We start from the raw sequence: 23492 nt of genomic DNA, 5'->3' as shown, positions 1-23492 counted from the left end.
CTCGATGAATCTGCTTACTAGTGGTGCCTTACCCTACTAGAGCCCTGAGACGGCGCCCACGACGGCGGTCCATGTGTACCGACGTGAGGCTGAGGATCGACCGGCCGCCCATGCCTATAGACCCCACCACGAGGCCGATAGAAGAATCCGGTAAGGGGGATGGAGTCAGGACGCCCACTGGCAGGCGGCACCCATCGAAGAGTTCTATCATCTGAAACAATGTGCGCATGAGCACTTTGATTCCTTGCTTATACGTTCAACAACAGACCTTCAATGCTCTAGTGCTGCCGTTCCATCTGGCAATATCACCGCCAGCGCGAACAGCATGGGCTCAGTGATCTTGGCAGCGCGGAGTCATGCGTGCATATGGCGCTGAGTTCGTCTTGTGTTGCGACTCCGCGGAGGGGCTAAAACTGGCTAAAAGTTGCTTCATCACACATTCACTCTTACGAGTGATCGATCGCTAACAGCGGGGAAGAGGCAGCACCGTCAAATATGAATATCATCGGTCCCCCAAACAATTACACCTGTGCATCGCGGCAAGAGACTTACGACACTCACGGCACTCGGGGTGTACAACAGCGTTTTCTCCGTGATATCTATCCGACACTCGGCCTGATTGGGCACGGCTATGATCATGTCTCAGTATGTCATTGTCAAGATTTACATAACTTAACCGAACTCAGGAGCTCGTCACCTAGCATAACGCTGCATATACTAGTAATGGCGACAAACCGGCGTGTCACGAATGAGGTGCTCTCGCTGATCTTGAAGGTGATGTACGTACTGCACTCTGGCTGGCAACAGTTGATTATCAAGTCAAAGGCTTGCGGTAGTAGTCGAGCTTGAACGATACATAGACGTTTGAAGTTTGAACTAGTACCAGTGCAGACGAAGCGCCCGGCGGTTCAGTAGCGCGCTGGATGTACGATACACGTGATCTAGTCGCGTACGTGGCACGCTGGTGGCGCGTCCGGGGCGCGTCTCTACAGGCGCAGCGGCCAGCCATCCACTCAGACTATCCCCCCTCCGCACCCGAAGCTGCCTCTGTCTCTGTGCAGGATGTGGCCTTCCTGCTGGCTTGCTATATTGCTACTCTTTCTGGCTGTTCTCACTGAGGCTGCGGACCTCTATCAAGCCCTCGAGCGTCAGTCCAAGGCGCGCACTCTGTCGGTCAGGCCAACGGCTCACTCATGCGGTCACTCCAATTACAGTGTCGAAATCAGCTTCCGAGCAGGATATCCGAAAGGCTTACAAGAGGCTCAGGTATGAGTACACCATGTGTCTATGTCTGTTCGGCTGGCTGAGGGTATGCCAGTCGAAAGTACCATCCCGACCGGAACCAGAAACCAGGCGCGGAGGAGAAGTTTATCGAGATTGCACACGGTATGTCGCTTGTAACTGTTATCCCACGCTGCTCATCATGTATTGTGGTAGCATACGAGATTCTGTCAGATCCTGAGGCAAGTGCTTTCGGGTCGGGACGCTTTGCTTCATTGACCGATGTCTTACGATGTAGAAACGCCAAATATATGACCGACATGGAGAGGTGTGTTCGCACAGATCATAGGTTGTGTCACGTCCTCAATCATATGTAGGAGGGCCTGAAGGCCAGAGAGGGCGGCCGACAGCATGCAAACCCTTTCGACATGTTTTCGAGCTTCTTCGGCGGCGGCTGTGAGTTATGCACGAAATTCGCCTTGCCAGCTAGCTCATTCGCCACATCGCCCAGTTGCTCAGCAACACCAGGTCCATAAGGGCCCAACCGCACAATTCGATGTCGAGGTCACATTAGAAGACATGTGAGTTACGCTCCCCTGTCGATCATTGCCCTTCTACAGCTAACGGACGCATGCAGTTACACAGGGAACCACATTGACGTATGTCGCTGAATGAAGTGACTCGCCTTACTACTGCTGACGACAGTACCAACCTAGCTGCCCGTGCGGAAACGTATTCTCTGCGACCACTGCCGCGGCTCCGGGGCCGCCTCCTCCAACGACATCCATACCTGCCCCGCCTGCAACGGTGCAGGCGTGCAAATCGTGCGGCAGCAGATCATGCCCGGCATGTACTCGCAAGCGCAGGTCACCTGCAACCAGTGCGGCGGGCGCGGGAGCATCATCACGCGGAGTTGCCCGCACTGTGGCGGCTCGAAAGTCCTCGAACACACGCAAGTCTACTCCATTGAGATCCCCGCGGGCGTGCCGGAGGGGTGGGAGTATGTGCTCGAGGGCGAGGGCGACGAGAGTCCGGATTGGGAGCCTGGAGACATTGTGTTGCGGATTAAGAGTAGGAAGGATAAGGGCTCGTGGAAGCGGAAGGAGTCTGCGCTGTATTGGAAAGAGACCATCGGGGTCGATGAGGTACGTCTCATCTCGTCTCAGTGCCGCCAGTGTGCTGACGGACCCTTAGGCCCTTCTAGGCTTTGACCGCAATGTCACCCACTTGGATGGCCATGTCGTGCGCTTGAAGCGCGACGTCGTGACACAGCCAGGTAATTACCACATATCCTTTAGATGATTCAGCCACCCACCTGATCACTGTACCAGGATTTGTTGAGGTTGTGAAGGGCGAAGGCATGCCTGTACACGAGCACGGACATTCTCATGGCGATCTCTATGTCGAGTATACCGTAGTCCTGCCGACAGAGGTGTCGCCCGAGAAGAAACGCCGTAAGCTACACTGTCGACTCAACCGTTGAGATGGTGACGCTGACAGATCATGCTAGAACTCCTGAAGGTATTACGGGGCGCTGAGGAGGGCCACAAAGACGAGCTATAGAGCGAGTGTTCGCCCCGGCCTCCGCATGGCCTAGAGCATGGTAGAGTAGCAGTAGATCGTGCATTGCATGGTAATTTATTTCATAACATGTCCTCCGTGCACACCGAAAGAAGGTCCGTGGATGGAAAGCACAGATGATTGCTGGAATGACAGTGGTGATACAGTGAGGTATTGAGGTACAGTATACATACGTCTACGGGCGTACAATTTATGCCTGCAGGTACGGTGAGCACATTCTGATAAAGAGAAGATCGACAGCAACGTACCAGATAGTTATATGACTTGCGGTCTTCGCAGCGCTCCAGATATTCTCGCTACCATGTAATGAGTATTTCGATGGGACTGCGCGGAACGCAATGTGCTCTCACCTCGATCAGACCTTCAATCCGCTTCTTGATGTTCAAAGGATTTGGTTGGAATCGACTGGAGAGCTGCCGTGCGACTTCGCTGACGAGGTCGTTATGCGTCATATGCTTACGGTTCTTCATGATTCGCACAATGCACGCCTGCACGAGCGAATGAGCACTGGCCCCGTAGAGGCACGACTAATCAGCGCATACCTCTGTCTGGTGCCGCCGCTCCTCCTCCACCCTATCCTTCGTCTCCTTCCGCTCATCCGTGCTCTCCACCCGCGCAGCAACGGTACTGATCTTGATCTTCTGCAGCGGCGCAGAGAAGTCGGCGTTGAACGTGAACGAGTCCTCCGGGTTCACATCCCTCCCGTACGGGTGCTTCTTGAGGATCTTGTACTTTGCGCATGCGAGCGACTGCAGGTTGCGCTGGAGGTCTGTATCCGGTATTGCCGTTGCCGACTTGATATCCTGCGAAGCACGTCAGAGGCGGAAAGGGGTCAGCTACTCAATGTGGCCACCAACCTGATAGCTCAGTGATGTACCATCCGCGAGGTCCTCGAAAAGTAGCAGGATGACAAGCGCATACGTGGACACGTTCAAATCGTGTGTCCGCGAGTTGAACCGCGCCCGAATATCTGCATTACCCAGTGATGGCTGCCAAGTTAGCCGCCGACCGGAGTGCCGTGACAGGTAGAACTGCTCGAACGACTTGGCGGTCTTCAGGAGCTCGGCTGGGAAGTTGCATGGTGAACCGGAATGCGACATTGGCCAAAAGGTCGACGTCATGACGATGACGGAGATCTCGACGTCCGGTGCCTCGAGAGGAGTGAGCAAGTACACGAATCGAATCGAGAATGATGCGCACCGAAGTAGTTTCAAGGTGATTGCGGTACGCCTGCATCGTTTCGGCGGATATCTTCATGTCATGGAACATGCCCTCGAGTTTCTGTGTGAACTGGTACCCGCACTCCACCTTGAGCTTCGCCAACATGTTCCGCTCTGCGTCGTCTGACACAGATCGCCCGAGGCGAAGCCGCTTGGCGAGATGGCCCTTGTAGTACCGCTCAAAGACGTCCTTATCCGCGAGGAAACGAAAGATCGTGATCGTCTTGTCAAGGACGGTGTCTACTTCGGCATCCGTTTTCTATACTGCAAGTGAGCAGCATGTCTCTGTGAACACTCCTCAGGGCTCACCCCTTTGAGACCCTTCTTGAGATTATCGTCGATGAACAAGGAGATGAACTCGGGCGCCTTCTCATGCATATTGATGAACGCCTCGAAAGCCTGCCAGATCGTTCAACACCCGCCGACCTATGCGCATGCGCGCCACGCACCTCATTCGTACTACTCTCGACGTCGCGGTCACTCTGGAAGGCGCCCGACCATGTCTTGTCGAACTTGTCCTTCATGTCCAAGACGTCTTGCACCCACTTCAGCGCGAGTGAAAGCACTTGCGAGCCTGCATTCCCGGCCCGCGCCTTGCCCTTGCCCTTCGCCTTGCTACTCTTCTCCACATCCTCATCCTCCTGCGCTTCCTCCCCCTCTAGCGAAAGACTGGCCGAGTTGATATCCCTTCCCCGTCGAATGATCGTCTCCCTGAGAGCCTTTCGGAGGGTGGGGATGCCCGCAGGCACCATGACGAAAAGACGGTAGAGCCGCGCGAGGTCGTCGATCTTGTCCAGATCGATCATGACGTCCAGCCCGGAGTTGGGCATGGAGATGATGGTGGAGAGGTGTGGGCTAATGAGCTTCTCTTCCAGTATTCGGCGTAACGGGAGGCTAGTCTGTGATGACAGGAAGTGATGTGCCCGTGATTCTTCTTGATCCAATCGACTCTCAACCTACTCGAAGTCAGCGAGTGGCAGTCAAGTCCGCATGCAGTGTTACATACCCGTCGTAGGTATTCAGCGGCATCACAAGTCTCCAGTAGATGGCTCCCTTCCTTCTGGTAGAAGGCCTCGCTTTCTCTCAAGAGGACGGGTTCCAAGTCTCGTTTGTACACCGAAACGTCCGCCCGCTCGTCAAACAACTGCAGAAGCACGTCCACGCAGCCTTTCACGGCGGAGCGGTTGATCACATACCCATCGCGTTCCGTCTGTACCTGGTTCAAAACGGCCGAGATGATGTGCCCCTGTATTGGTGCGCGCACGATGTGCTCAATGAACGAAAGTAGCCCGGCGTCCCAAATCTCTGGTACTTGTTTCGATTTCGTGTATACTCGGTCCTATGTACCTTTGAGGAGACCAGACATGCAGCACTAAATCGGAACGTACCATGTACTTCAGGACGTCTCGTAACTTTGAGAGACTGGACGTGTGGTCGTCCCACACCTTCCTCACGGCCTTTAAGAGCAGCTCTCCAGCCTGAGCCTTCTCCAAGGGGTCGGCATCGACATGTGTGGGGAATGCGGGGACAATGTACTCGTTCGCAAGCTTGTCCAGATTCTCAGCTATGAGCTTCTTCGTCCCCTGGTACAGCGTCTCCCCGTGCTTGTACAAAACCATGTTGTATGCGAAGCGATGATTCTCTTCGTACGATAGATTGGCCGCATTGTGGTTCTGAATTTCGACAATGTTCTTGGACAACTTTGCCCATGTCTCGTCTATTGAGAATTCGGGGCCATGCTACCGAGCATATATGCTCAATTGGGTGCATACCAGTGCATGAAACAGTGTCCTACCTTCTTTGCCGGTTTCTGTCGCGAATAGTTAGCTGCATCCGAGCCGAAGGAGTGACATACTGACAATCTTCGGTTTCACTCGTACACGCGGAACTGTTGAACTTGAGTTGGAGTATCGCACGCCTACGTAGTATGTGCTTACCGGCTGCCATAGCTCGACTATAAGCCTACACACTTCTCTGACGTCGCGCCACAAAGTAATGACCCGCGGATTGCTGATCTCCTCAACTCGACGAGTAAGCAGCACGGATAGAGTACCAATGTATGGGAAAGCAGGATGAAAGGATGAAAGGCGAGCCAGAGGAGTTCTCAAGGGGTCCTAATCGAGAAGTGAAAGGCAGCTTTGCAGCCACCGGTGACCGCGTAGCGGCTAGCCTTCCACCGATCACGTGCACAACGTAGCCAGAGTCATTCCGGCTTAATCGGGACGACCAGGGACGACCATGAGACGACGGTAGGTACTCATTGACTGTGTTGCGGTAAGTACTTCCTGTTGTATGTCTTCAAGACTAGTATCCAGAAAGACGATGAAGACGAGCGAATGTCTGCAAGACTTGACATTCCAGAGTGTATCGTACGCGTGATTGACAATGTCCGATAGATGCTACGAGACCTACAACAGCAGACGAAATTAGATCCATGCCGGACCTCAAGCACGCTGCCCCTGGTGTACATAGTAGGAGCGAGCTGCCCGACCGATCCGCTACAATACGGGTGACCGCCTCCGCGACGGCAGTTACAATGTGTAAATAACTCATAATTTGTAGGCATCGGAGAATGGCGGGTGCTATAGCGCGTGCGCATCCTTCATGTCGATGTCCCGTTCGCTCCCGCTCCCGCTGTAGTGATCAGTGGCCCATTCTGGGTCGGATTTTGCATTCGGACCCGAGACGTCGACGAGCTCGTGCGTCTCCACGTTGACGACGAGCTGGATATTGCGACAGCCGTTAGCTCCATGAAATGCTTGGTAAAGAACACAATCCACACCTGTGCTGGTCGCGTTGATATCCTGCTGTGGTTAGTGATCATGCCGCTGATATCGGTGTTCTGAGAGAACGTCGTCGCGTTAGCGGGCGGACTCCTCAGGCTCATCAACCCGCCGCTCTCGCTCACCCTGCCGGAGATTGTGGGGTCCTTGCCGCCAGAGTAGCTCTTGTCCGACGTCGACAGCAACGTGCGCGAGTTCAAACTTGACATCATGGAGTTGCCGTATCTGTCGAGCAGAGCAATGTCTGAGTATTTGACCTGGTCGTATAGCTGTATAGAACGTACAGCTTGACGAGAGCGTAGTTGAACGCTACATGGATACCCCGGGGCTGATCGACAGTAAGCTGTATTAATTTATGACGGAGGTCCGCGCGACATACCGTAGAGAGGAACGCGACGATGTCAGCCACAGCGAAGCCAGCAGTGACCAAGCCATTCGACACAGTCACTGGAGTACTCGCTCAGGGAAGATTGTGCAACAAGGGCAGGTGATCACGTACGCTGGATGATTTTGGAGATGATAGTGTCTGTGTGGCTGAAGCCAGTCCGTTGTTGTCGCTGCCGGTGTCTCAGTAAACGCGTAGCATAGCCAACCGGAGAGAGCATACCAGGTGCCACGAGAGCGCTAGCGTGATGAGGACGTCGCATACGGCGGCACCCATGAGCCACAAGATCACGATGACCTAGGCAAAACGCCCGCTCAGCATCGCCGGCTCCGACCTGAGTCGGGGAAGATCCTACCTTTAGGTGCTGGAAGCCTGCAAACGCCGGCCGCATAGCCACCGCTATCGCCGTACCGATGCCTGACACTGTGAGGCGTCAGCCAAGTGAATCATACCTGCACTAGTAGAAAAACGTACGTCCGCCGACCAGAGACGCCGCGACGATGACTGCGACGGCGATGTAGTTCCGCGTCAGCCGGAGGATTCGCCATGCAAAAAACATTTGGACAATCATGGCAATGATCCCCTGCAGTTGAATGTTGTCAGCTTCTCTGAGAAGGCTTCGTAAGGGCGTACGTACCGCTAGAGCTTCCTCTGTGTTTCGGGAGGTTCTGTTATTAGCACATACCCCCGCGTCCGCAGCAGCGAACATACCTGTCTCAAATACTGGAGGTACATATCAGTCACCAGAAACCAATGGCAAGAGAATTCTGAATTACGTACACCAGTCTGCATTCTCAAGCGCAGCAACGTCGCCTAGAGACAGTTGATATGTCAAGTTACGCAGAGGCCGGCCTCGGGGCAGATGGACATACCAAAGTTGTTGATGAGCACGTTATAGATCCACCACATATTGAAGATGGAGTTTAACGTGTCGGCGAGGAGCAACAGTGCCACCTGTAATGTGCGATGTTAACGGCATGTTTTCCGCCGTTGTGTCGCATATGCTCACATAGCATTTCAGCCATTTGGGGTCGCTGACAAGTTCTGAGTGCGGGGCATTGATGTCAATGAGGATGTCGACTGACCTCTTGTACGTTGAGAAATAAAAGAATGACTGCGAGATCATCACCCCGTAAAGCCTGAAGTTCGTCAGAAATTAGAATCATCGCCCAACGCGCCGATGGCCTAGACTCAGAACATACATGATGTTCATGAAAATCCCAGCCAGACTGGGCCCATGGCTTGTGAAACATACAAGTCAACATACACTCCGCGCGCGACAGTTCTATCCGGACGTACGCGACCTGGGCGATGGCAGCCGCCGGGTTCGTCATTTCGCTTGTGGCGATCTGCACCTACGGGGGCGAGACTATATAAGATAGAACGAGAAGGGGGGACGAGTATCGCCACGGGGGGACGCAAAAGAGTCGCGCGGCCCGAATGTCACCGTCATTGAATACTTATCACCTCATTGTCCACTCCAACATTGGCGCTGACGAGCGAGGAAGCCGGTGAGCAGTGCGCACGGCGTCTGCGGCTGAAGACCCGTCTGATCAGTGATCTAAGAGGACGTGTCGGATTCATCAGGAAGTCTGTCCTAAGTCTGTCCCGGTCTCCCATGGCGCTGATACCTGGGATGGTTAGGACCCAGTGCGTAAGCGCGGCCTGACGAACTCGATCCGACCTTCTCTCCGGATGGGCCGACCGATAGTCTCAGTTCGCAAGTGCATCTGACAGCGGGTCCCGAGGCCGTACCATACGGAGCGACCGACATTTGGGCAACCTCATGCTTCAGGATATAAATGCAATAACCGGGTGGAGGTCGATGTCCTGGCTGGAGAGTGACACACACCTCATCAACGCGGGGCTGTCGGCTCAGAGCGAAGGCAGGTGCGGAGACAACAATGATTGTTCTACGTTGTCAGCTTCACAGCACCAGTCGAAAGAGAAAATGTGAATACATGCCTTGTCACGACCGTTGTTATTGGACATTGGCTTCGTGGCGTTGAGACCATAAAAACACTGACCGAGATGATTGTACGATTGTATCACGCTGCGAATCTCATGTACCGTTAGCATTGAGACTCGTCGCGTAGTTCTGAAAGGTTGCGCATGCTTCAGCTTTCCATCAGCATTTGAACTGTGAGGCACTTCGCTTGTGCAGAATTGAGAGGCATCAACTGACCCGCCACCGCTCCGAGTCCTCATGATCTGGAACAGCGCTCCGAGTCCTCATGATCTGGAACAGCGCTCCGTGTCTGCTCAAGATATCCAGATATACCCAAGTTGAAAATCAGCACGAGCTTTAGATGAGCACCGAAGGACCCCTGATTGACACACACTTTGATGCCGTACTTAGTACTAGGAGGGGAGGACAGTGGTAGTCTCGGATGGGACGGTAAGTCCTGGGTGAGTCCGTAGTGGCGTTAGCGCCGTGTCCCTGTTCGCCTAACTTATCGCCCATCAGATCTCAGATCTCAGATTCGGGGTTTCCGCTCAGCGGGTCCCAAGCGGGTCCCCACATACTGTCCCTCCTGCCATCAACCGCTGTACCATATGCCTCCGAACGACCGCGGGCGTAGGCAGCACTCGCACAAGCTTCATCTCACAGTTACTTACCTGAAGGTGAGAGGCCCGACCGATATGATCGAATTAAATTCCTCTCACCATGTCTATCCCCAGAACCTCGTGCGAGTAGTATGTATGGCTCTCACAATGCAGAGGTTTCATCCATAGTGCGTTCGAATCGCCAATCACCAAGGTGACAGGTATCACAAGCTGAGCGTGCTAGCCTTCTCGGTTCGCGTCACTTGTCAAGATTGTCCAGTACCGAGGCTTCACGCCGGCGAGCTCAGTAGTAGCATTGTCACTGTGTCGTCCAGGCGGGCGATCGAAGTTCGAGCACCATGCGCGCATGGAGCACGCTCTGCACAACATTATGTACGGGACGCCTCGGGAAGCAGTAAATCTTCACAGGAGAGCTCCTCATGCTCCGGGGCCTCCGCCTGCTCGCTGCAGCATTCGAAGCGCTGTACTAGACCACGACTCCGCAGACAATACAACCTGGGCGGCGTCCGACTGCATGTGAGATAGGTAGGTGTCAGGTACCATGTCCTCCTACCGACTAGAATTTTCTGTAGCATGTGACGGCTAGGATCGGACGCAATAATGTGGACACGTTCAGTCGACGTTCCAAACTGCCGTGAATGAATGCCAGAAATCAGAACTGGTACGCAAGCTCATCAGTATCCCAGCTTCCATGCCCATTTGCGACCCATTGGCTTCCTCTGTTCTACGCTAACTTACTTCAGCATCCTAGAGTTCAAACTTGAAACATCAATCAGGGATTAGTGGTGGTCATGTCGTGTGTGGCGAGCGTCTCCCTTGCTGGGGATGGCGCCGCGATCGCAGAGTGTGCGTGTCAGGCGTTCGGTAACTTTAAGCCTTCCTCCAGCGGCCTGGGGTCTTCTGGGGTGGCTTCGAGCGGCCTTCGGCTATGAGCTCATCTGGCAGCCGATTCTTCGCTCTGGGGTACACTTTCTCTGATGCCCGATGACGCCGGTAAGTGAGACTGACCGATCTGCCCAGGACATATAAGAGGGACGGCAGGCGAATGGTCGCTGACCGCGACTTTTGTACTCCATACGATGGTGGCACAAGTTTCCGACGTCGCGGACAAGACTTTCGACTATGTCATCGTGGGCGGAGGAGTAAGTCGTCGCGCCGCTGTCGACGGCAGTATGAACTGAGCAGCATCCACAGACAGCTGGCTTGACGATCGCGGCGCGGGTCCTGGAGAACACGGACAGCTCCGTGCTTGTTCTCGAGGGGGGTGCACCCAACTTGGATGACCCAAAGATCCTCTTGGGAGGTGGATGGGGTTCAACCTTTGGTGATACTAAGGTATGCTTCCTATGAGTAGCTTGTCTACACTCCGTGCTCACCAACTGCCGTCTTACGCACAGTATGACTGGGCTTTCATGACGACGCCCCAAAAGCACTGCAACGATCGTCAGCTGCTCTGGTCTCGAGGAAAGGGCCTCGGTACGAACCATCCCGCTCTAATGATTCCCGATTGACAAATGTGATACTTGCCCATTGAACCAGGCGGCAGCTCGGCCATTAACTTCTACGCCTGGATCAAGCCTCCTGCGGCTGATGTCGAGGCATGGGAAGAGCTAGGAAACCCGGGTTGGAACTGGAAAGCGTATACGAAATACACGTTGCGCGCGGAAGGGTAAGTGGGTCATTTCGCACGAGCGCAGTATCACTGATAGAGGAACATCCAGGTTTACGGCAGCGTCTGAAGACCAACTCAAGGAATATGCCCACACGCACAACATTGAGTATCGGGGTCAGAGTGGCCCGGTCAAGACCACGGTCCCCGTGACTCCGCTCCAGATCAACAGGTTTTTCTTGGAGGCAGCGCAGAAGCAGGGTCTCCCCCTGCTCGAAGATGCATACGGCGGGAATGTTCGTCTTCTCGGCCTTCTGGTCTCCACGCCGGTCCGCTGATGCTGGAGATTCTTTGGATATAGACCACTGGCTGCTGGGAGGGTTCAGCCAATTTGGACCGCAAGTCGAAGTGGACGCGCTCGTATGCCGCCACTGCGCACTATTTGCCGCACAAGGACAATCCGAAGCTGAAGGTACGTTTGGGATCTCTGATATGTTCCGAGACTGTCCGCGTTCCGATGTCAGACGTTCAAGCGCTCCGGTATCGCAGGTTCTCACGGAGGCCATTGGCGCCAAGGTACTATTCGATGACGCAAAGGACGGCGAGGATCTCGTAGCGACTGGCGTCGAGTTCATCCATGGCGGAAAGACGTACAAGGCATATGCGAACAAGGAGGTTGTTCTTGCTGCAGGGTGAGTTCGCCTACTGTTGGAGTACGCGATCAGGCGCTGAGCGAGTGCCAGCACTCTGAAGTCTCCTCAACTTTTGGAGCTATCAGGAATCGGTCGGCGTGATGTCCTTGACAAGATCGGTGTTCCGGTCAAGCTGGAGCTACCGGGTGTGGGAGAGAACATGCAGGACCACACCTTCATAGGTGCGCGACTCTTCCTCTTCCTATGATGCTCTACACGCCGGAGTACCTGACATACTCTGCGCGAAGGCATCTCCTACGAACTTGATCCCAAGGTATCGCACAAAACCGCCGATCTGTTCCGGAACCCCGAGTTCGCGAAGGAGCAAGTTAGGCTGCAGTGAGTCCTTCTATGATACCGTCAGGCATCATTGTTGAGGACCTACGACCCCCGCGCTTCTCAGGGACCTGGACAAGGAGAACATGCACCGGCTGGGTATCACGGCCTTCGGCTATGCCCCCCTCCAGCTCGCAAGCCCCAACGGCGCCTCCAGCATTGTGGAGAAGATGACTGCGTACGTCGAGGAAAAGAAGCAGAGCGGCACGCTTCCTCCCGGACTTGCCGAGCAGTGGGACATCCAGCTCCGCGTGCTCAAGGATTCGACACTCCCTGACATAGAAGTCATTGCGTTCCCCGCCTGGCTGACACATATCTGTAAGCGGTGTCGATTTCTTTGCTCACCGCCCGTCGCTGATTTGGGGCACCTCAGCCCAGCCAGAACCCGGCAAGTGCTACGTATGTCTTGCAATTATCCACATAGGGATACATCATATAACTCAGCATGCGTTGTATAGCTCTCCACCCTCTGTGTGACCCAGCACCAGTTCTCCCGGTAGGTAGCCGTCATCGCTGTTGCGCACGACAGTGCTAATGATATCGTCTGGTGACAGTGGCTCGGTGGTATGTTTATGGAAAGACATACTTGCATGATGCCATTGACACGCACTTCTGCAGCACGCGAAGAACAGTGACCCTCTTGAGCAACCGGACATTGACCCAAACACATTCTCAGTACCATATGGTACGTCCATTCTCGCTCTTCAAAAGCACCACACTAATGACTCGCTACGCAGACCTAGACATCTTCACAGAGAACTTCAAGTTCGCCCGGCGCCTCGCGGACACAGAGCCGTTCAAATCTGGCGTCGTCCGCGAAGTCGATCCTGGTGCGACGGCGAAGACAGACGAGGAGATCAAGGGTGCGCACTTGTATCGCCTGCAATGTCTTAGTGGTGGGCTCGACTGATGGTCGCGCACATAACCACATCCAGAATACCTGCGGAACGGCAGCAACACATGCTACCATGCGTGTGCCTCCCTCAGCATGCTACCGCGCGAGAAGAATGGCGTCGTCGACCCCAAGCTGAAGGTCTGTTTTTAGTTCTGATGTGGAAGTGTGCGTAGCAGCACTGACGGTTGCGTCTGATCGAATTTCCCCCGATGCCGAACGGGATAGGTCTACGGCACTAAGAAGCTTCGTGTCGCAGACATGTCAATTGTGCCCCTAGAAGTCGCTGCGCACACCCAGGCTACCGCCTACTGCGTCGGCGAACACAGTGCGTAGCCTCTACTGATGACTGGCAACGTTCTGACGTGATGCATTCTGCCCTAGTGGCCGACATCCTTATTGGTGCCGCCTAGAATCTTGCGGAGTCCTTGTCAATGTTATACTGAAAATGCTGCTAGATGTTGTACGGAGAAAGTCTGGAAGGGTATATAACCTCGTGTCTATGGCGGAATGTATAGCAAGTCAGACATGCGAGCCAAATCTGTATCCATCCTATTCCTGTCCCAGATGAAGCGATGATACCTACAGTAGGCGTTATTGAGGGTTAACCGTAGCCACCATTTCAAGTAGGTTGTGGACACGCGATCGCAAACATTCGTTGTACCAGCGAATCCCAATCATGATACCTTGTGAATTCAGACGAAGTCCATGACGTAGATCTCCCCGTTAAACAGCCCAAGGCATACCCGCCCAGTGACCTCGTCAAACGCCAACGAATGGACCGTATCCGGCAAGAACGGCAGCGCCGCATCGGGTGGTAAGAGCGCACTCACCGCCTCCGACACGCCGCGCCCGTCCCAGCCGTCCTTGCGCATCTGGAAGCGCAGGATCCGCTTGTTCTGCGCCTCCCAGTCATGTTCGACCCAGACTGCACGCCCGCTAGGGCCGACTTGGGCGAGCTGCGCGGAGACGTGCGAGGGCATGCTGAAGTAGCGCGTCGCGCCGGGGAGGTGCGGGCCGGGTCCCGCGGCGGGCAGCGGGAAGCGCGTCACTTGCCCGACGCGCGGGGAGGTGTCGTGGAAGGAGCAGATGACGAGCGCGGAGATGGACGTCGCGGAGGGCGCGGAGACGCTGATGATGTCTTGGAACTGCGAGTCGTGCCGCAGCGGCTGCTCGTACTCGCAGATCGCGGGTCCCAGGTCGAGGAACGGGCTAGCCGGGTCGGTAGCGAGTTTGGTGCAGAGACGGGCGGGCATCGCGTAGACACGGAGGATGATACTTTGACGCGCCGGACCGAGCAGTAGAAAGTACCCGTTGTAGGCGTATACCTTGACCCATACGTCGGAGAACCGCTGTGCGCCAGGGTGAGTAAGTCAAGAGGCGCACGAAAGGATCTGACGTACTCGGAGTTGCTTGGGGTCCAGCCACTGAGACACTCTTGACTTGATGTCTACCAAGAACACTTGGAGCAGGCTCGACCCAGTCTGCCCCATGGGGTCAACGACGGAAACAACGAGCTGTCCATCAGAAAGAGAGAGCTGGTGGATGAACTTCGCGGACTGCCACTTCACCGTAGGGTGCGGAGGCAGGCGGATCGTCGTTGTCGGCGTGAGGGTGGGCGCGGTGTAGAACAGGAACTCGGAACGGTCTCGGAACGGGACTGAGTAGACGGCGACGGCTCTGCGTGCTCGCTGCGGTCAGACAACTCCGGGCTATAAGCTGGACCATGAATCTCACTCTGTATCGTCCGTCTCATACGCGACCGCAAGTGTAATCGACTGGCTCCCCTCCTTGAGCTCCATAGTCGCGGTTCTGTAGAAGCCTGCGACGTCCACGCAGGCAATCGCGTACGGCTCGTTCTCCAGCGACCAGACCTCCAGGTGCGAGCCCGGTCTCCCTCCCCTCTGTCGAGGCCGCTGCACGGTCAGGAGCCATCTGCCTCCTGGGACTAAGTACATCTCGTCGGCATACTGGCCTTGCGTGTCCCAGGGTAGTAATCGTATGGTCTTCAAGCGCGGCAGATGCCTTCGCCAGTTGGCTTCGAGGCGGAGGGCCTTGAGCACGATCGGCTGCAGCTCATATTGAGCAAGCAGGCTCAGTGGGGTGTCCAGAGGAAGATCAAGGGGTATGTCGATTCGCTGGACTATCCGGCGCCACAGGTAGTCGGTAGACCCGAACGCGTACAGCGCACGACATGTCTTGAGGAACGAACAATGTGGGTTGGGTGAGATCAAACTGCAATCAGATGAGTGCCGGTGTAGCCGTACCTGTTTGAGCGACAGGACGTCGAATACGGAAAGATACGCTGTGATCTCGAGCAAGAGATCCTCGGGCAGGTATATAAGGACCACTGGTTCCGACATGATAGGAGCAGTTCACAGTTACTCAGGGATTGGGTGGATGGCCCGAGTCGAGAGAGGTTAATGAAGCCCGCCTGTGCGGAAGAGTACACTTATACATGATTCTGTCGTCCGATAGCTGACCCGCGTCGGACATATGGCGACATCACGATACCGGAAACAGACCGGAAAGGTACTCGCACTCAAAAAGGCTCTTACGCTGCCACCTCGTTGCTAGAGCGAAAGTGATACTCTGGCAGACCTGGAGATCGCGTCGGCCATGCAAAGTGATCATGCTCGAGGTTCAGCAGGGCTATGATGTTCGTGTTTAGACACCTGTGCATGTGCACGGGTCTGCAGAAAGCAGCTCCCTCTTGACTCTGAGGATGCACTGCCATTGGCAAGTACTCATATTAGATCAGGATCATCGGATCACACCGCTGGTAGGCGAAGATGCATGCGTCGCTGACATGCCGCTGCCGCACGAACTGCAGGCCCAATGTGGACCATCGCTTGCGGGGCAAAGCGCGCTAAAGCGATGTAGATCATCTGTTGCTTCGGGTGCGACTCAAACAGTACTATGGGTACGAGACAACGTTGCTTCTTCAAGTTGGCCACGCCGGCTTGTGAATGTGGAGACACTCAGCATATCAATTGCGATGCAACTGAAAATGAAATGTCCCGCTCGCCATGGCAATCACCCAAGCTATCGCAAACGGTCCTCGGAAAGGGCGGGCCAAGGAGAATTGATAGAATTTGTACACGTCACACTTCGTCAGAGACATGCAGTGTACAGCACATGGATGGTCAGGATCAGCAGGAAGGACGTGCCAGGCCTTGCGAGCCTTGCGTGGGCAGCGTGTGGGGCAGCCTTCCGACGCGAGTCCGGATCCGTCATCCGTCGCTCATGACCGATCGCGTCGCGGTCACGTGGGGCGCGTCAATGTCCGTCGAGAGACTTCCCGCATCTTTCCACCACTATTGCCTTTGTTGTTCGAGTTCTCATGTTCGAACTGTGTTCTATGCGCGATTGTCTGCGACGTGTAATCGTAACAGACACGTAGCAACTGGTTTTGACACGACGGCCTCCAAATGGCAGTTTATCACACCCGGCCCGAATAAGGCAGGAGCAAACATGTACAAAGCCGGCGCTCCTCTCCATATAGATCGCCCTCGCCCGCCTCGCCGCTCCCTGCAACTACCAATCGTCCCTACATGCCACGATCCATGGATGCCACTGACCCATACGCTCTGTCGGAAACTGAGAACCTGTCTGATTCAGACTGGCTAGATATCGCAAGCAGCAGGGCGTCCGAGGACACCGACTCCGTCGTCGGGTTCGATAGCGATCGCGAGCTCGACCAGGACGACAGGCCCGCATCCAGACATTCGTCCTGCAGCACGAGCAGCTCGCGCAACAGCGAGGTCCAAGCCTGGGAAGGTCTCCTCGAAGACATCCCCGATGAGTGCCACACCACCACCCTCCCACTGACTCGACCTTCTGCTCTCAGCAGCAGCGGCGAGCATGCAGCCGCAGTACAGGAGGACCCAGAGGAAGAGAAGCGGGTGAAGGATGCCCTCGATCAGAGCATGATGAGCACGCTGAGCTCGTCGCGCTCGAACACCCTCAGTGGCTCGCACTCCTCGCTCGTTCGCTCCCGCGATCTCCGGCTGTCCTTCCCGGACCCGCTCACAAGCTCCCGGGACGAGTCACTCAACGCCTCCTACGAAGCCGTCGCGCCCCTGTCTGGTGCCGATGCCGACGCATCCCCCGCAGCCCACTCCGGCGCTGACTCCAGCCCGCACGCCACGACCGACATCGATGTAGCGCTAGCGCCTACGACTGCGGATCCGGGCTCGCTTGCCACGCCCGTGGTCCCAGATGTGGAAGAGAGCAGCTGCGAAGACGAATGCAAGGCTGACTTCTATGTCGCGCTCTACGGCTCATCGTCCGCGGTGAAGTGGTCCCTGATTGATAAGCTGCTTGAGAAGGCGGCGGATGGCGCGGGCCTCAGGCTGACCTCGCGGATCGTCGGGCTCATCGACGGTTATGTCCGCTTCCTATCGTCCAATGACGGCCAGGACAGCCGGACGGTTTGGGTTATCGACCGCACGGACTGCATTGATACTGTGGGTATACTTTATTACTGTTCACTGAAACTAACTTCATCCTTCATCAGTCGAGATTTGACCCGCTTGACCGGCCTTCCTTAGCTGTTGTCTTCTTGCCATCGCCTTTGTCTTTCGTGCCGGACCATTCCCTCTACCTTCCGGTCTTGGCACATAGCCCGAGCGTGTTAGATTTCCCCTTCTCAGCTGATCAACTTCTCGATGCCGAGCAGCAATGGGACACGCTCAACCTTCCCAGGGGCAAGGTTGTGCCTTTGTCTCGTTGCTCATCCTCTGTCGTGGACGTCGATGAAGTCGAGCGTGTGGCACCGAAGCCGCTTGCGCGCGCCTTGCGTCCCCTTTTCTCAGGGGGAATGCGGCAGTCTACTCGTTTCACTCAGCGGATAGCTCCAAAGCACGCTCTCACGATGTACGTTATTGTCGCTCGTGTAGTTGATGTCTATGCTGACAGCTCATCGATAGCCTCGCCATATTATCGGTTGTCCTAGGATACGCCATCAAGGGATCATTCAACCCATCTGCGACGCCCACTGTTGTAGTCTCGCAGCCACAACAGACCACGCCCACATTTGGCTTCCCGCCAGTCAGCGTGTCTATCAACCATTCGACCCCGCAGCCGAGTTTGAACCCCGCAACGTCTGGCCTCGTTCGGTCGTCCCTGAAGGATTTCGCTTTGGCCGTACTCCCCGCGCCTCTCGTTGCTTCCACGTCTAGCAACCAGCCGTCTGCCGTGCCACCTGCCCACCATGCCGACCCTGTCACCTCCATGGACGTGCCGTCCGAGTGCGCCTGCGGCTGCGGACTGATCACCTGGCCAAGCAAGTCCAAAGGCACCACGGACCTGACACTTCGCTCGACGCCCGTGGCAATGACTGTACACGAGGACGACAAGGCTAGCCTTTCAGTGCTCTCATCTTCGCACCCGCGCTACCCCGCGGACAGCGGGAAGGGCAAGGCGGTTGCCCGCGGAGACGAGACGATGTTTGCTTTAAGCGCATGGCGGGGCGCCGGCTCGCTCGCCGAGCTCTTCGGACTCGGGTACAGCGCCCTGGCGAGCGTCGTCGCGCAGGACGTGCAAGAGATCCTGGACGCACTGGACGAGCTTGCGCGCGCGATCGGCCGGCAGACGGCGCTGGCGTGGGCGCAGTCCGCGGGGGCGGTGCAGGGTTTGAGGTCCATGCTCCACTCGCGACATGAGCGCGCGCGTGCGAGGGCGACGGAGCTCAGGAAGATGGGTGGCTGGCTGATTGAGTCGGTCCACGAGAAGATGAAGGGGAGGGTGAACAGGGCGAGGGAGAACGCGCGGGCGACGAAGGACGAGATGTTGACGATGGAGGCGTGGCCGGTGAACGGGAGGCAGATGGTCGAGGCCGTGACGGCGCGCAAGCTTGCGAGGGAGCGCAGAGCGCAACGCAAGGCGCGGTCGGCGCTCACGCACTGAGGTGCTGTGGGGCCGCGATATTTCCTATCATACATTCACTCTACAGGTATACACCCCTCATCTTTCTTCCATCCTGCGACAGTTCTCGTGCAACCAACGGTATCTTATTCACACTGCACTCATGTATTATGCCATTGTACTACTTCACTGCTCCCATCTTATACAGAGGTGACCCTTGTACCGTGTAGTCCCACTCACTCCCCTCCATGTATGTACTGACCGACTATGTGACTCGTATAAACGTATTGAGTACGTCTGAGGATTGTGAAGCAAGTTTGGTAGCCCCTGGGCTTGGTCGTCAGCACGAAGAACACTGGCTACGTAGGACTAGGTAACTCGGTAGTACAACGACTGTGAGACGCGACGCGTTAACGCCTGTCACGTGGGACGCGTAGCATGACGCGGGGGCGCGGCCGGTGCGGGATGTGCCAGGTCCGCCGTCGTCGCGGTGGTCCGCAGCGCCGCATACTTAACCCTGATTCCTGTGTATTCCTGTGTACCTCCTCCAGCTCTTCTCGTCGACCACCTCTCTCAAGGCCACCCTCTGTATCTCCCTGCGATCGCTGCGATGTACTCCTCACCAAGCTATGGCTCGCCACCCGCCGAACTCTCCAACAACCCCTTCATCGACCATCCCGCGAACGCCCTCAATCGCTACCCAGACATCAACGCAGTAGAAAATCCCACAGGGCTCTCAGTACAGCACGCACAATGGGCGCAGCAGCCAGGCACATCCTATGCGCCAAATCCCACAGGATACCAGGGCCAGATGTACAGTGGCGGGTACCAGCAGCCGCAGCTCGGTCCACAGCAGACGGGGTGGAATCCCGGTGCGGGGTATGGCCAGCAGCAGGGGTACGCGTCCCCGGTGCAGAGCCAGCAGTCGTCCGGGTTCCAACCCACGAGCTCGTTCGGCCAGCAGCTCGCCTCGCATGTGAACGGCGCATACACCGGCCTCCCGCAGCAGCAGCAGCAGCAACAACAACAGCAACCGCAATACGGCGGGTACCCCGCTGGCCAACCATCCCAGTTCGGTGCGGGCTACCAACCCGGCTACACACAGCCCCAGCAGACTTCGTCATACCTAGCGGAGTTCGATCCCTATGCGCAGGGCGGGGCCCAGCAGCAGTCGCCATACGGCGGGGCGCCTGCACAGGGGCCCGCCGGTGGCGCGCAGGGCGGGGTCAGGCCGCCGCACCCGCGCGAGTACGTGCAGCAGCACAAGCAGGAGCTCGAGGGCTGGGATACGTATGCGTGGAAGCAGGTACGTACGCCCGCGCCGCCGCATGTTGCCCCGCCCGACTAACCCCGCGCAGATACAGAACTCCTTTGACGCGCTGAAGGAGGCGTGGGGCCAACGGAAACACGAGGTCGAGGGAAGGGCGCGTTCCATTGGCGGCGCAGGGCTGTTTGGCGGAGGGATGGGGTATGGTGGGTACTATGGGGGCCCACAGCAGGAGGCTACAAGGCTGGAACAGCTCGCGAAGCAGGCGGAGAGTAATTTCGGTGCGTCTTCTCTTCTGACATCTGCACTATGCGCCGTATTCACTGAATCATCGCGACCAGATTCCGTTGCGGCATCGTCGTTCCAGATGCACGAAGTGTTCACTGGCTACCGCCAATCCGGCGACCTCGCCTCGAAACGCCGCGTGCGCGAGGCGATCAACGCCGCACTAGTCAGTCTACCAGACTGGCCCCCGCAAACATTCTAAGGACGAATGATCGAGGTTTCCGCCCGGGGTGTATTGGATCAAGGTTGTACTTTTGCTTTCTATCGGACTTGCTCATGTCTACATGTATTGCCTCGATGCTGTACGTTGCTGTACTTCGATGACCACGTTGAGTGTAAAATGAGTGTAATATGAAACTCACTGACGATGAGTAGTGATGCAGTACGTTCGATGTACACGAGTACAGTTGCCCGCTAGTCTGAGGTTGAAACGTTGAGCGCTTCTCGCCACTCGCCTCAGCTAAGTTACCTCGAGTTTAGCGGCGAGATGGCGGTGACTCGGAGGAGCCGTTCTGATAGTACGAGCCTGGCGCATCATGGCATTGCTTCGCAGCTACTGGTACGGAATTGTCACTGAACATTGAGAAGTTACGCTCGATCATCTCTTGGTAGCGCATACATACATACAGCAGGGCTTCTGGCCGGAATATCGCGGAAGCTCAAGCCAATAAAACGTTCTTCTGCTCCTCTCCCAGGGCAAGCTCTCAGTGCGCGCTGATGCGATGTTGTCGCGGACACCACTTTCGTGACAGCAACGTAGACATCATATCAAGAAACCTGCAGCGACTCACCCTAGTACAGCTTCAAGGTCTCCGCGAAGGCCTCGCTGCGCAGATACTCATCAATCCGTTCTCCCTCCCCTTCATCGATCTCGACCAGCTCCTCTCCCTTACCACTTTCCGCATCCCCTGAGTCCTCTTCCTCTTCATCGGCCTCCACCGACCGCGACCCTGAGCCTTTATCGTCCCCCACGACGCGCCACCACTGTGCCTCTCCACGGAAGCTCGACCCTCCAGGTGCTGTGTCGTTCTTGACCATGTACCCACTCGACACAGCGACATAACGGAGGGACGGGATCGCTTTTGCAATCACAGGCTGGGGCGCCTCGTTCTGTATGTCTTCCCAATGGTCGCTCACCAACTCATTCTCATCATCAACCATTGATTCGAACTCCTTCAAGTCGATGACTCTGTCGATCTGGTCAACGAGCCTGAGGCGGATGCAGAGGAGATCGCTGTCGGAGAATAGAGGGAGACATTCGTCCTGCGGTGGTACTCATGCATCAAATGGACGGGAAAAGGATGATCTAGGGTAAGCGGACATACCAGCCACATTTGCGCAGCCCCGGAATGGTCATCGTGCATGAGGACATCGAGGTAACGTAGCCGGGCGGCGGCTTGCTCCGACAGCTCTGCGAGCTCCGTCCACAGTATCGTGTCGCCATAGTGGAATTGCATAGAGAGCACGACCGGGAGGGACATGCGTACCGTGAGGGTAACGGTGTCGTAGATCTGTGATTTTTCGCAGTTCCAGTTCACTTTGATGTAGATGTCCAAGACGCGCAGCTGCGAGGCAACATGGACATCATCTGTGAACTCTGCAGTGCGAGTGTAATGGTAATCGCCGCCGTATCTTGTCCCACGGCCAGCGTCATTTGCTTGCCAGAATGCCATTTGGAGGTACGCGAGGTTTTGGCACAATGGGGCAAGTGCAACTGGGTCCATGTTCTTTAGACTTAAAGTACGAGCGCGGTTCCATCGATAGGTGTGTGGTTGTGGAAGCGGTACCTCCAAGCTATACAAGGTGTCGTCGCATCTGAGCTGGAAGTTGTGTAGTGTGATCTCCGACGCGTTCCGCAGGATTTCGAGCCCAACAAGAGTTGCAGGCTGTACTTGGGCACGAGAATTTGGTATTGAGAACGGCGACAGCGCCTCGAGACGGACTACCCTTGGTCTGCAAGCCAGTCTCTCACAAAGCGCCATACCCCGCGTGGCGACGCAGCGCAGCTCGAGCTCGCGCAAGCGACGCATCGACGCGATTGCATCACCCAATACACTCCCGCCTTCCATCGCAAGCTGCTCCTCTAATTCGGACACGACAAGCGCCCGTAAATTTTGTGCCCTCGCGAGGACGGTAGCAAGTGGGGAGTAGATGTCGGCGGACTTGTGACGCCAAGGGGATTTCGAGCATATAATGGTGAGCTTGCGCAAGTACTGTATCCGCTGTCCGTCGTCCTCTTCGAGCATGAAGTTGTGGAACTCGAGATTCTTGACTGGCGCATTGAGGCGTAGAGAGTAGAGGATGCGCCGCCGGGCGACGGGGCTCACGGTGCGAGAGGTCAAGGCGAGGTTTTGCATGTCGCTGCGCGGGATGAGCGCGATGATAAGGATGAGAACATCATCGTTCAACGATTGGAAGCCGACAACCATCGCCGTTTATACGGACTACGGCAGCCATTCAAGTTGAGCGTGGTCAGACATAAGAGTATATTTTCATGCGAACTGGCACTGTGAGACGCACCTGGTTCATATGTATCAGTACAAAGTCCTTGATTCTTCAGCCTGGCTAGTTATACTTATATGATCTGTTGATACGGGTCCCCTTCCCGCCCGGATCGGCAATGTGAAGACCACGAACTGACGGATACCTTTATCTTGTTTTCTTGAGTGCTTGTAGTGCAGCAGAGTGCTTAAATTGTAGTGCAGCAGAAACACTTCTACGACCGTAACGTGAGTATCGGGCGGGTTGTTGAGGAGATGGAGCAGGCGGAAGACGAGTGATCGTA

General features: G+C 55.9%; 8 protein-coding genes across 8 annotated transcripts; 4 read left to right on the top strand and 4 right to left on the bottom strand.

The window, feature by feature from the left end:
- The first annotated feature begins 988 nt into the window (after window positions 1–988).
- On the top strand, window positions 989–2871 carry C8Q71DRAFT_750180 (uncharacterized protein). The gene is made up of 12 exons (XM_047923249.1): window positions 989–1147; window positions 1215–1266; window positions 1319–1386; window positions 1438–1463; window positions 1520–1549; window positions 1599–1677; window positions 1733–1802; window positions 1859–1880; window positions 1938–2366; window positions 2416–2497; window positions 2553–2675; window positions 2732–2871. Exons 1-12 carry the CDS (start codon window positions 1063–1065, stop codon window positions 2782–2784), a joined length of 1119 nt encoding a protein of 372 aa, XP_047780164.1. The 5' UTR covers window positions 989–1062; the 3' UTR covers window positions 2785–2871.
- On the bottom strand, window positions 2872–6191 carry C8Q71DRAFT_750175 (Cullin-domain-containing protein). The gene is made up of 13 exons (XM_047923248.1): window positions 5960–6191; window positions 5882–5910; window positions 5818–5832; window positions 5411–5761; window positions 5029–5361; window positions 4472–4978; window positions 4332–4421; window positions 4003–4281; window positions 3660–3953; window positions 3345–3605; window positions 3153–3290; window positions 3051–3098; window positions 2872–2998 (listed from the first exon to the last, which is right to left on the bottom strand). Exons 1-13 carry the CDS (start codon window positions 5967–5969, stop codon window positions 2993–2995), a joined length of 2361 nt encoding a protein of 786 aa, XP_047780163.1. The 5' UTR covers window positions 5970–6191; the 3' UTR covers window positions 2872–2992.
- A 413-nt stretch (window positions 6192–6604) lies between these two features.
- On the bottom strand, window positions 6605–8524 carry C8Q71DRAFT_856210 (uncharacterized protein; the record flags this gene model as incomplete). The annotated part of the gene is made up of 15 exons (XM_047927276.1): window positions 6605–6745; window positions 6805–7030; window positions 7090–7133; window positions 7185–7252; window positions 7305–7362; window positions 7413–7487; window positions 7546–7607; window positions 7665–7773; window positions 7828–7841; window positions 7902–7913; window positions 7971–8003; window positions 8063–8144; window positions 8200–8329; window positions 8393–8431; window positions 8490–8524. The coding sequence occupies 15 exons, from the start codon at window positions 8522–8524 to the stop codon at window positions 6605–6607; spliced, it is 1128 nt and encodes a 375-aa protein (XP_047780162.1).
- A 2313-nt stretch (window positions 8525–10837) lies between these two features.
- Window positions 10838–13700, top strand: C8Q71DRAFT_856209 (GMC oxidoreductase; the record flags this gene model as incomplete). The annotated part of the gene is made up of 18 exons (XM_047927275.1): window positions 10838–10900; window positions 10953–11093; window positions 11156–11234; window positions 11298–11427; window positions 11480–11663; window positions 11729–11839; window positions 11917–12059; window positions 12111–12241; window positions 12308–12398; window positions 12463–12713; window positions 12769–12794; window positions 12854–12891; window positions 12950–12959; window positions 13014–13080; window positions 13133–13258; window positions 13331–13428; window positions 13516–13615; window positions 13672–13700. 18 exons carry the CDS (start codon window positions 10838–10840, stop codon window positions 13698–13700), a joined length of 1818 nt encoding a protein of 605 aa, XP_047780161.1.
- Window positions 13701–13982: 282 nt separating this feature from the next.
- On the bottom strand, window positions 13983–15650 carry C8Q71DRAFT_705297 (uncharacterized protein; the record flags this gene model as incomplete). The annotated part of the gene is made up of 4 exons (XM_047920440.1): window positions 13983–14639; window positions 14691–14967; window positions 15025–15485; window positions 15555–15650. The coding sequence occupies 4 exons, from the start codon at window positions 15648–15650 to the stop codon at window positions 13983–13985; spliced, it is 1491 nt and encodes a 496-aa protein (XP_047780160.1).
- Window positions 15651–16802: 1152 nt separating this feature from the next.
- Window positions 16803–19442, top strand: C8Q71DRAFT_750154 (uncharacterized protein). The gene is made up of 3 exons (XM_047923247.1): window positions 16803–17756; window positions 17807–18165; window positions 18219–19442. Exons 1-3 carry the CDS (start codon window positions 16842–16844, stop codon window positions 19195–19197), a joined length of 2253 nt encoding a protein of 750 aa, XP_047780159.1. The 5' UTR covers window positions 16803–16841; the 3' UTR covers window positions 19198–19442.
- A 191-nt stretch (window positions 19443–19633) lies between these two features.
- On the top strand, window positions 19634–21092 carry C8Q71DRAFT_750150 (uncharacterized protein). Its single transcript, XM_047923246.1, has 3 exons — window positions 19634–20461; window positions 20514–20703; window positions 20764–21092. The coding sequence occupies exons 1-3, from the start codon at window positions 19766–19768 to the stop codon at window positions 20907–20909; spliced, it is 1032 nt and encodes a 343-aa protein (XP_047780158.1). The 5' UTR covers window positions 19634–19765; the 3' UTR covers window positions 20910–21092.
- Window positions 21093–21655: 563 nt separating this feature from the next.
- Window positions 21656–23480, bottom strand: C8Q71DRAFT_750146 (uncharacterized protein; the record flags this gene model as incomplete). Its single annotated transcript, XM_047923245.1, is given in 5 exon segments — window positions 21656–21971; window positions 22021–22022; window positions 22036–22498; window positions 22514–23151; window positions 23228–23480. Coding segments are annotated over 4 exon segments (1404 nt in total), but the record flags the coding sequence as incomplete, so codon positions are not given.
- Between the last annotated feature and the right edge of the window lie 12 nt (window positions 23481–23492).

This window comes from Rhodofomes roseus, assembly GCF_022264815.1.
Source record: "Rhodofomes roseus strain CIRM-BRFM 1785 chromosome Unknown C8Q71scaffold_7, whole genome shotgun sequence".
Classification (NCBI taxonomy): Eukaryota; Fungi; Basidiomycota; class Agaricomycetes; order Polyporales; family Fomitopsidaceae; genus Rhodofomes; species Rhodofomes roseus.
This window is presented reverse-complemented; position numbering and strand designations above follow the sequence as displayed.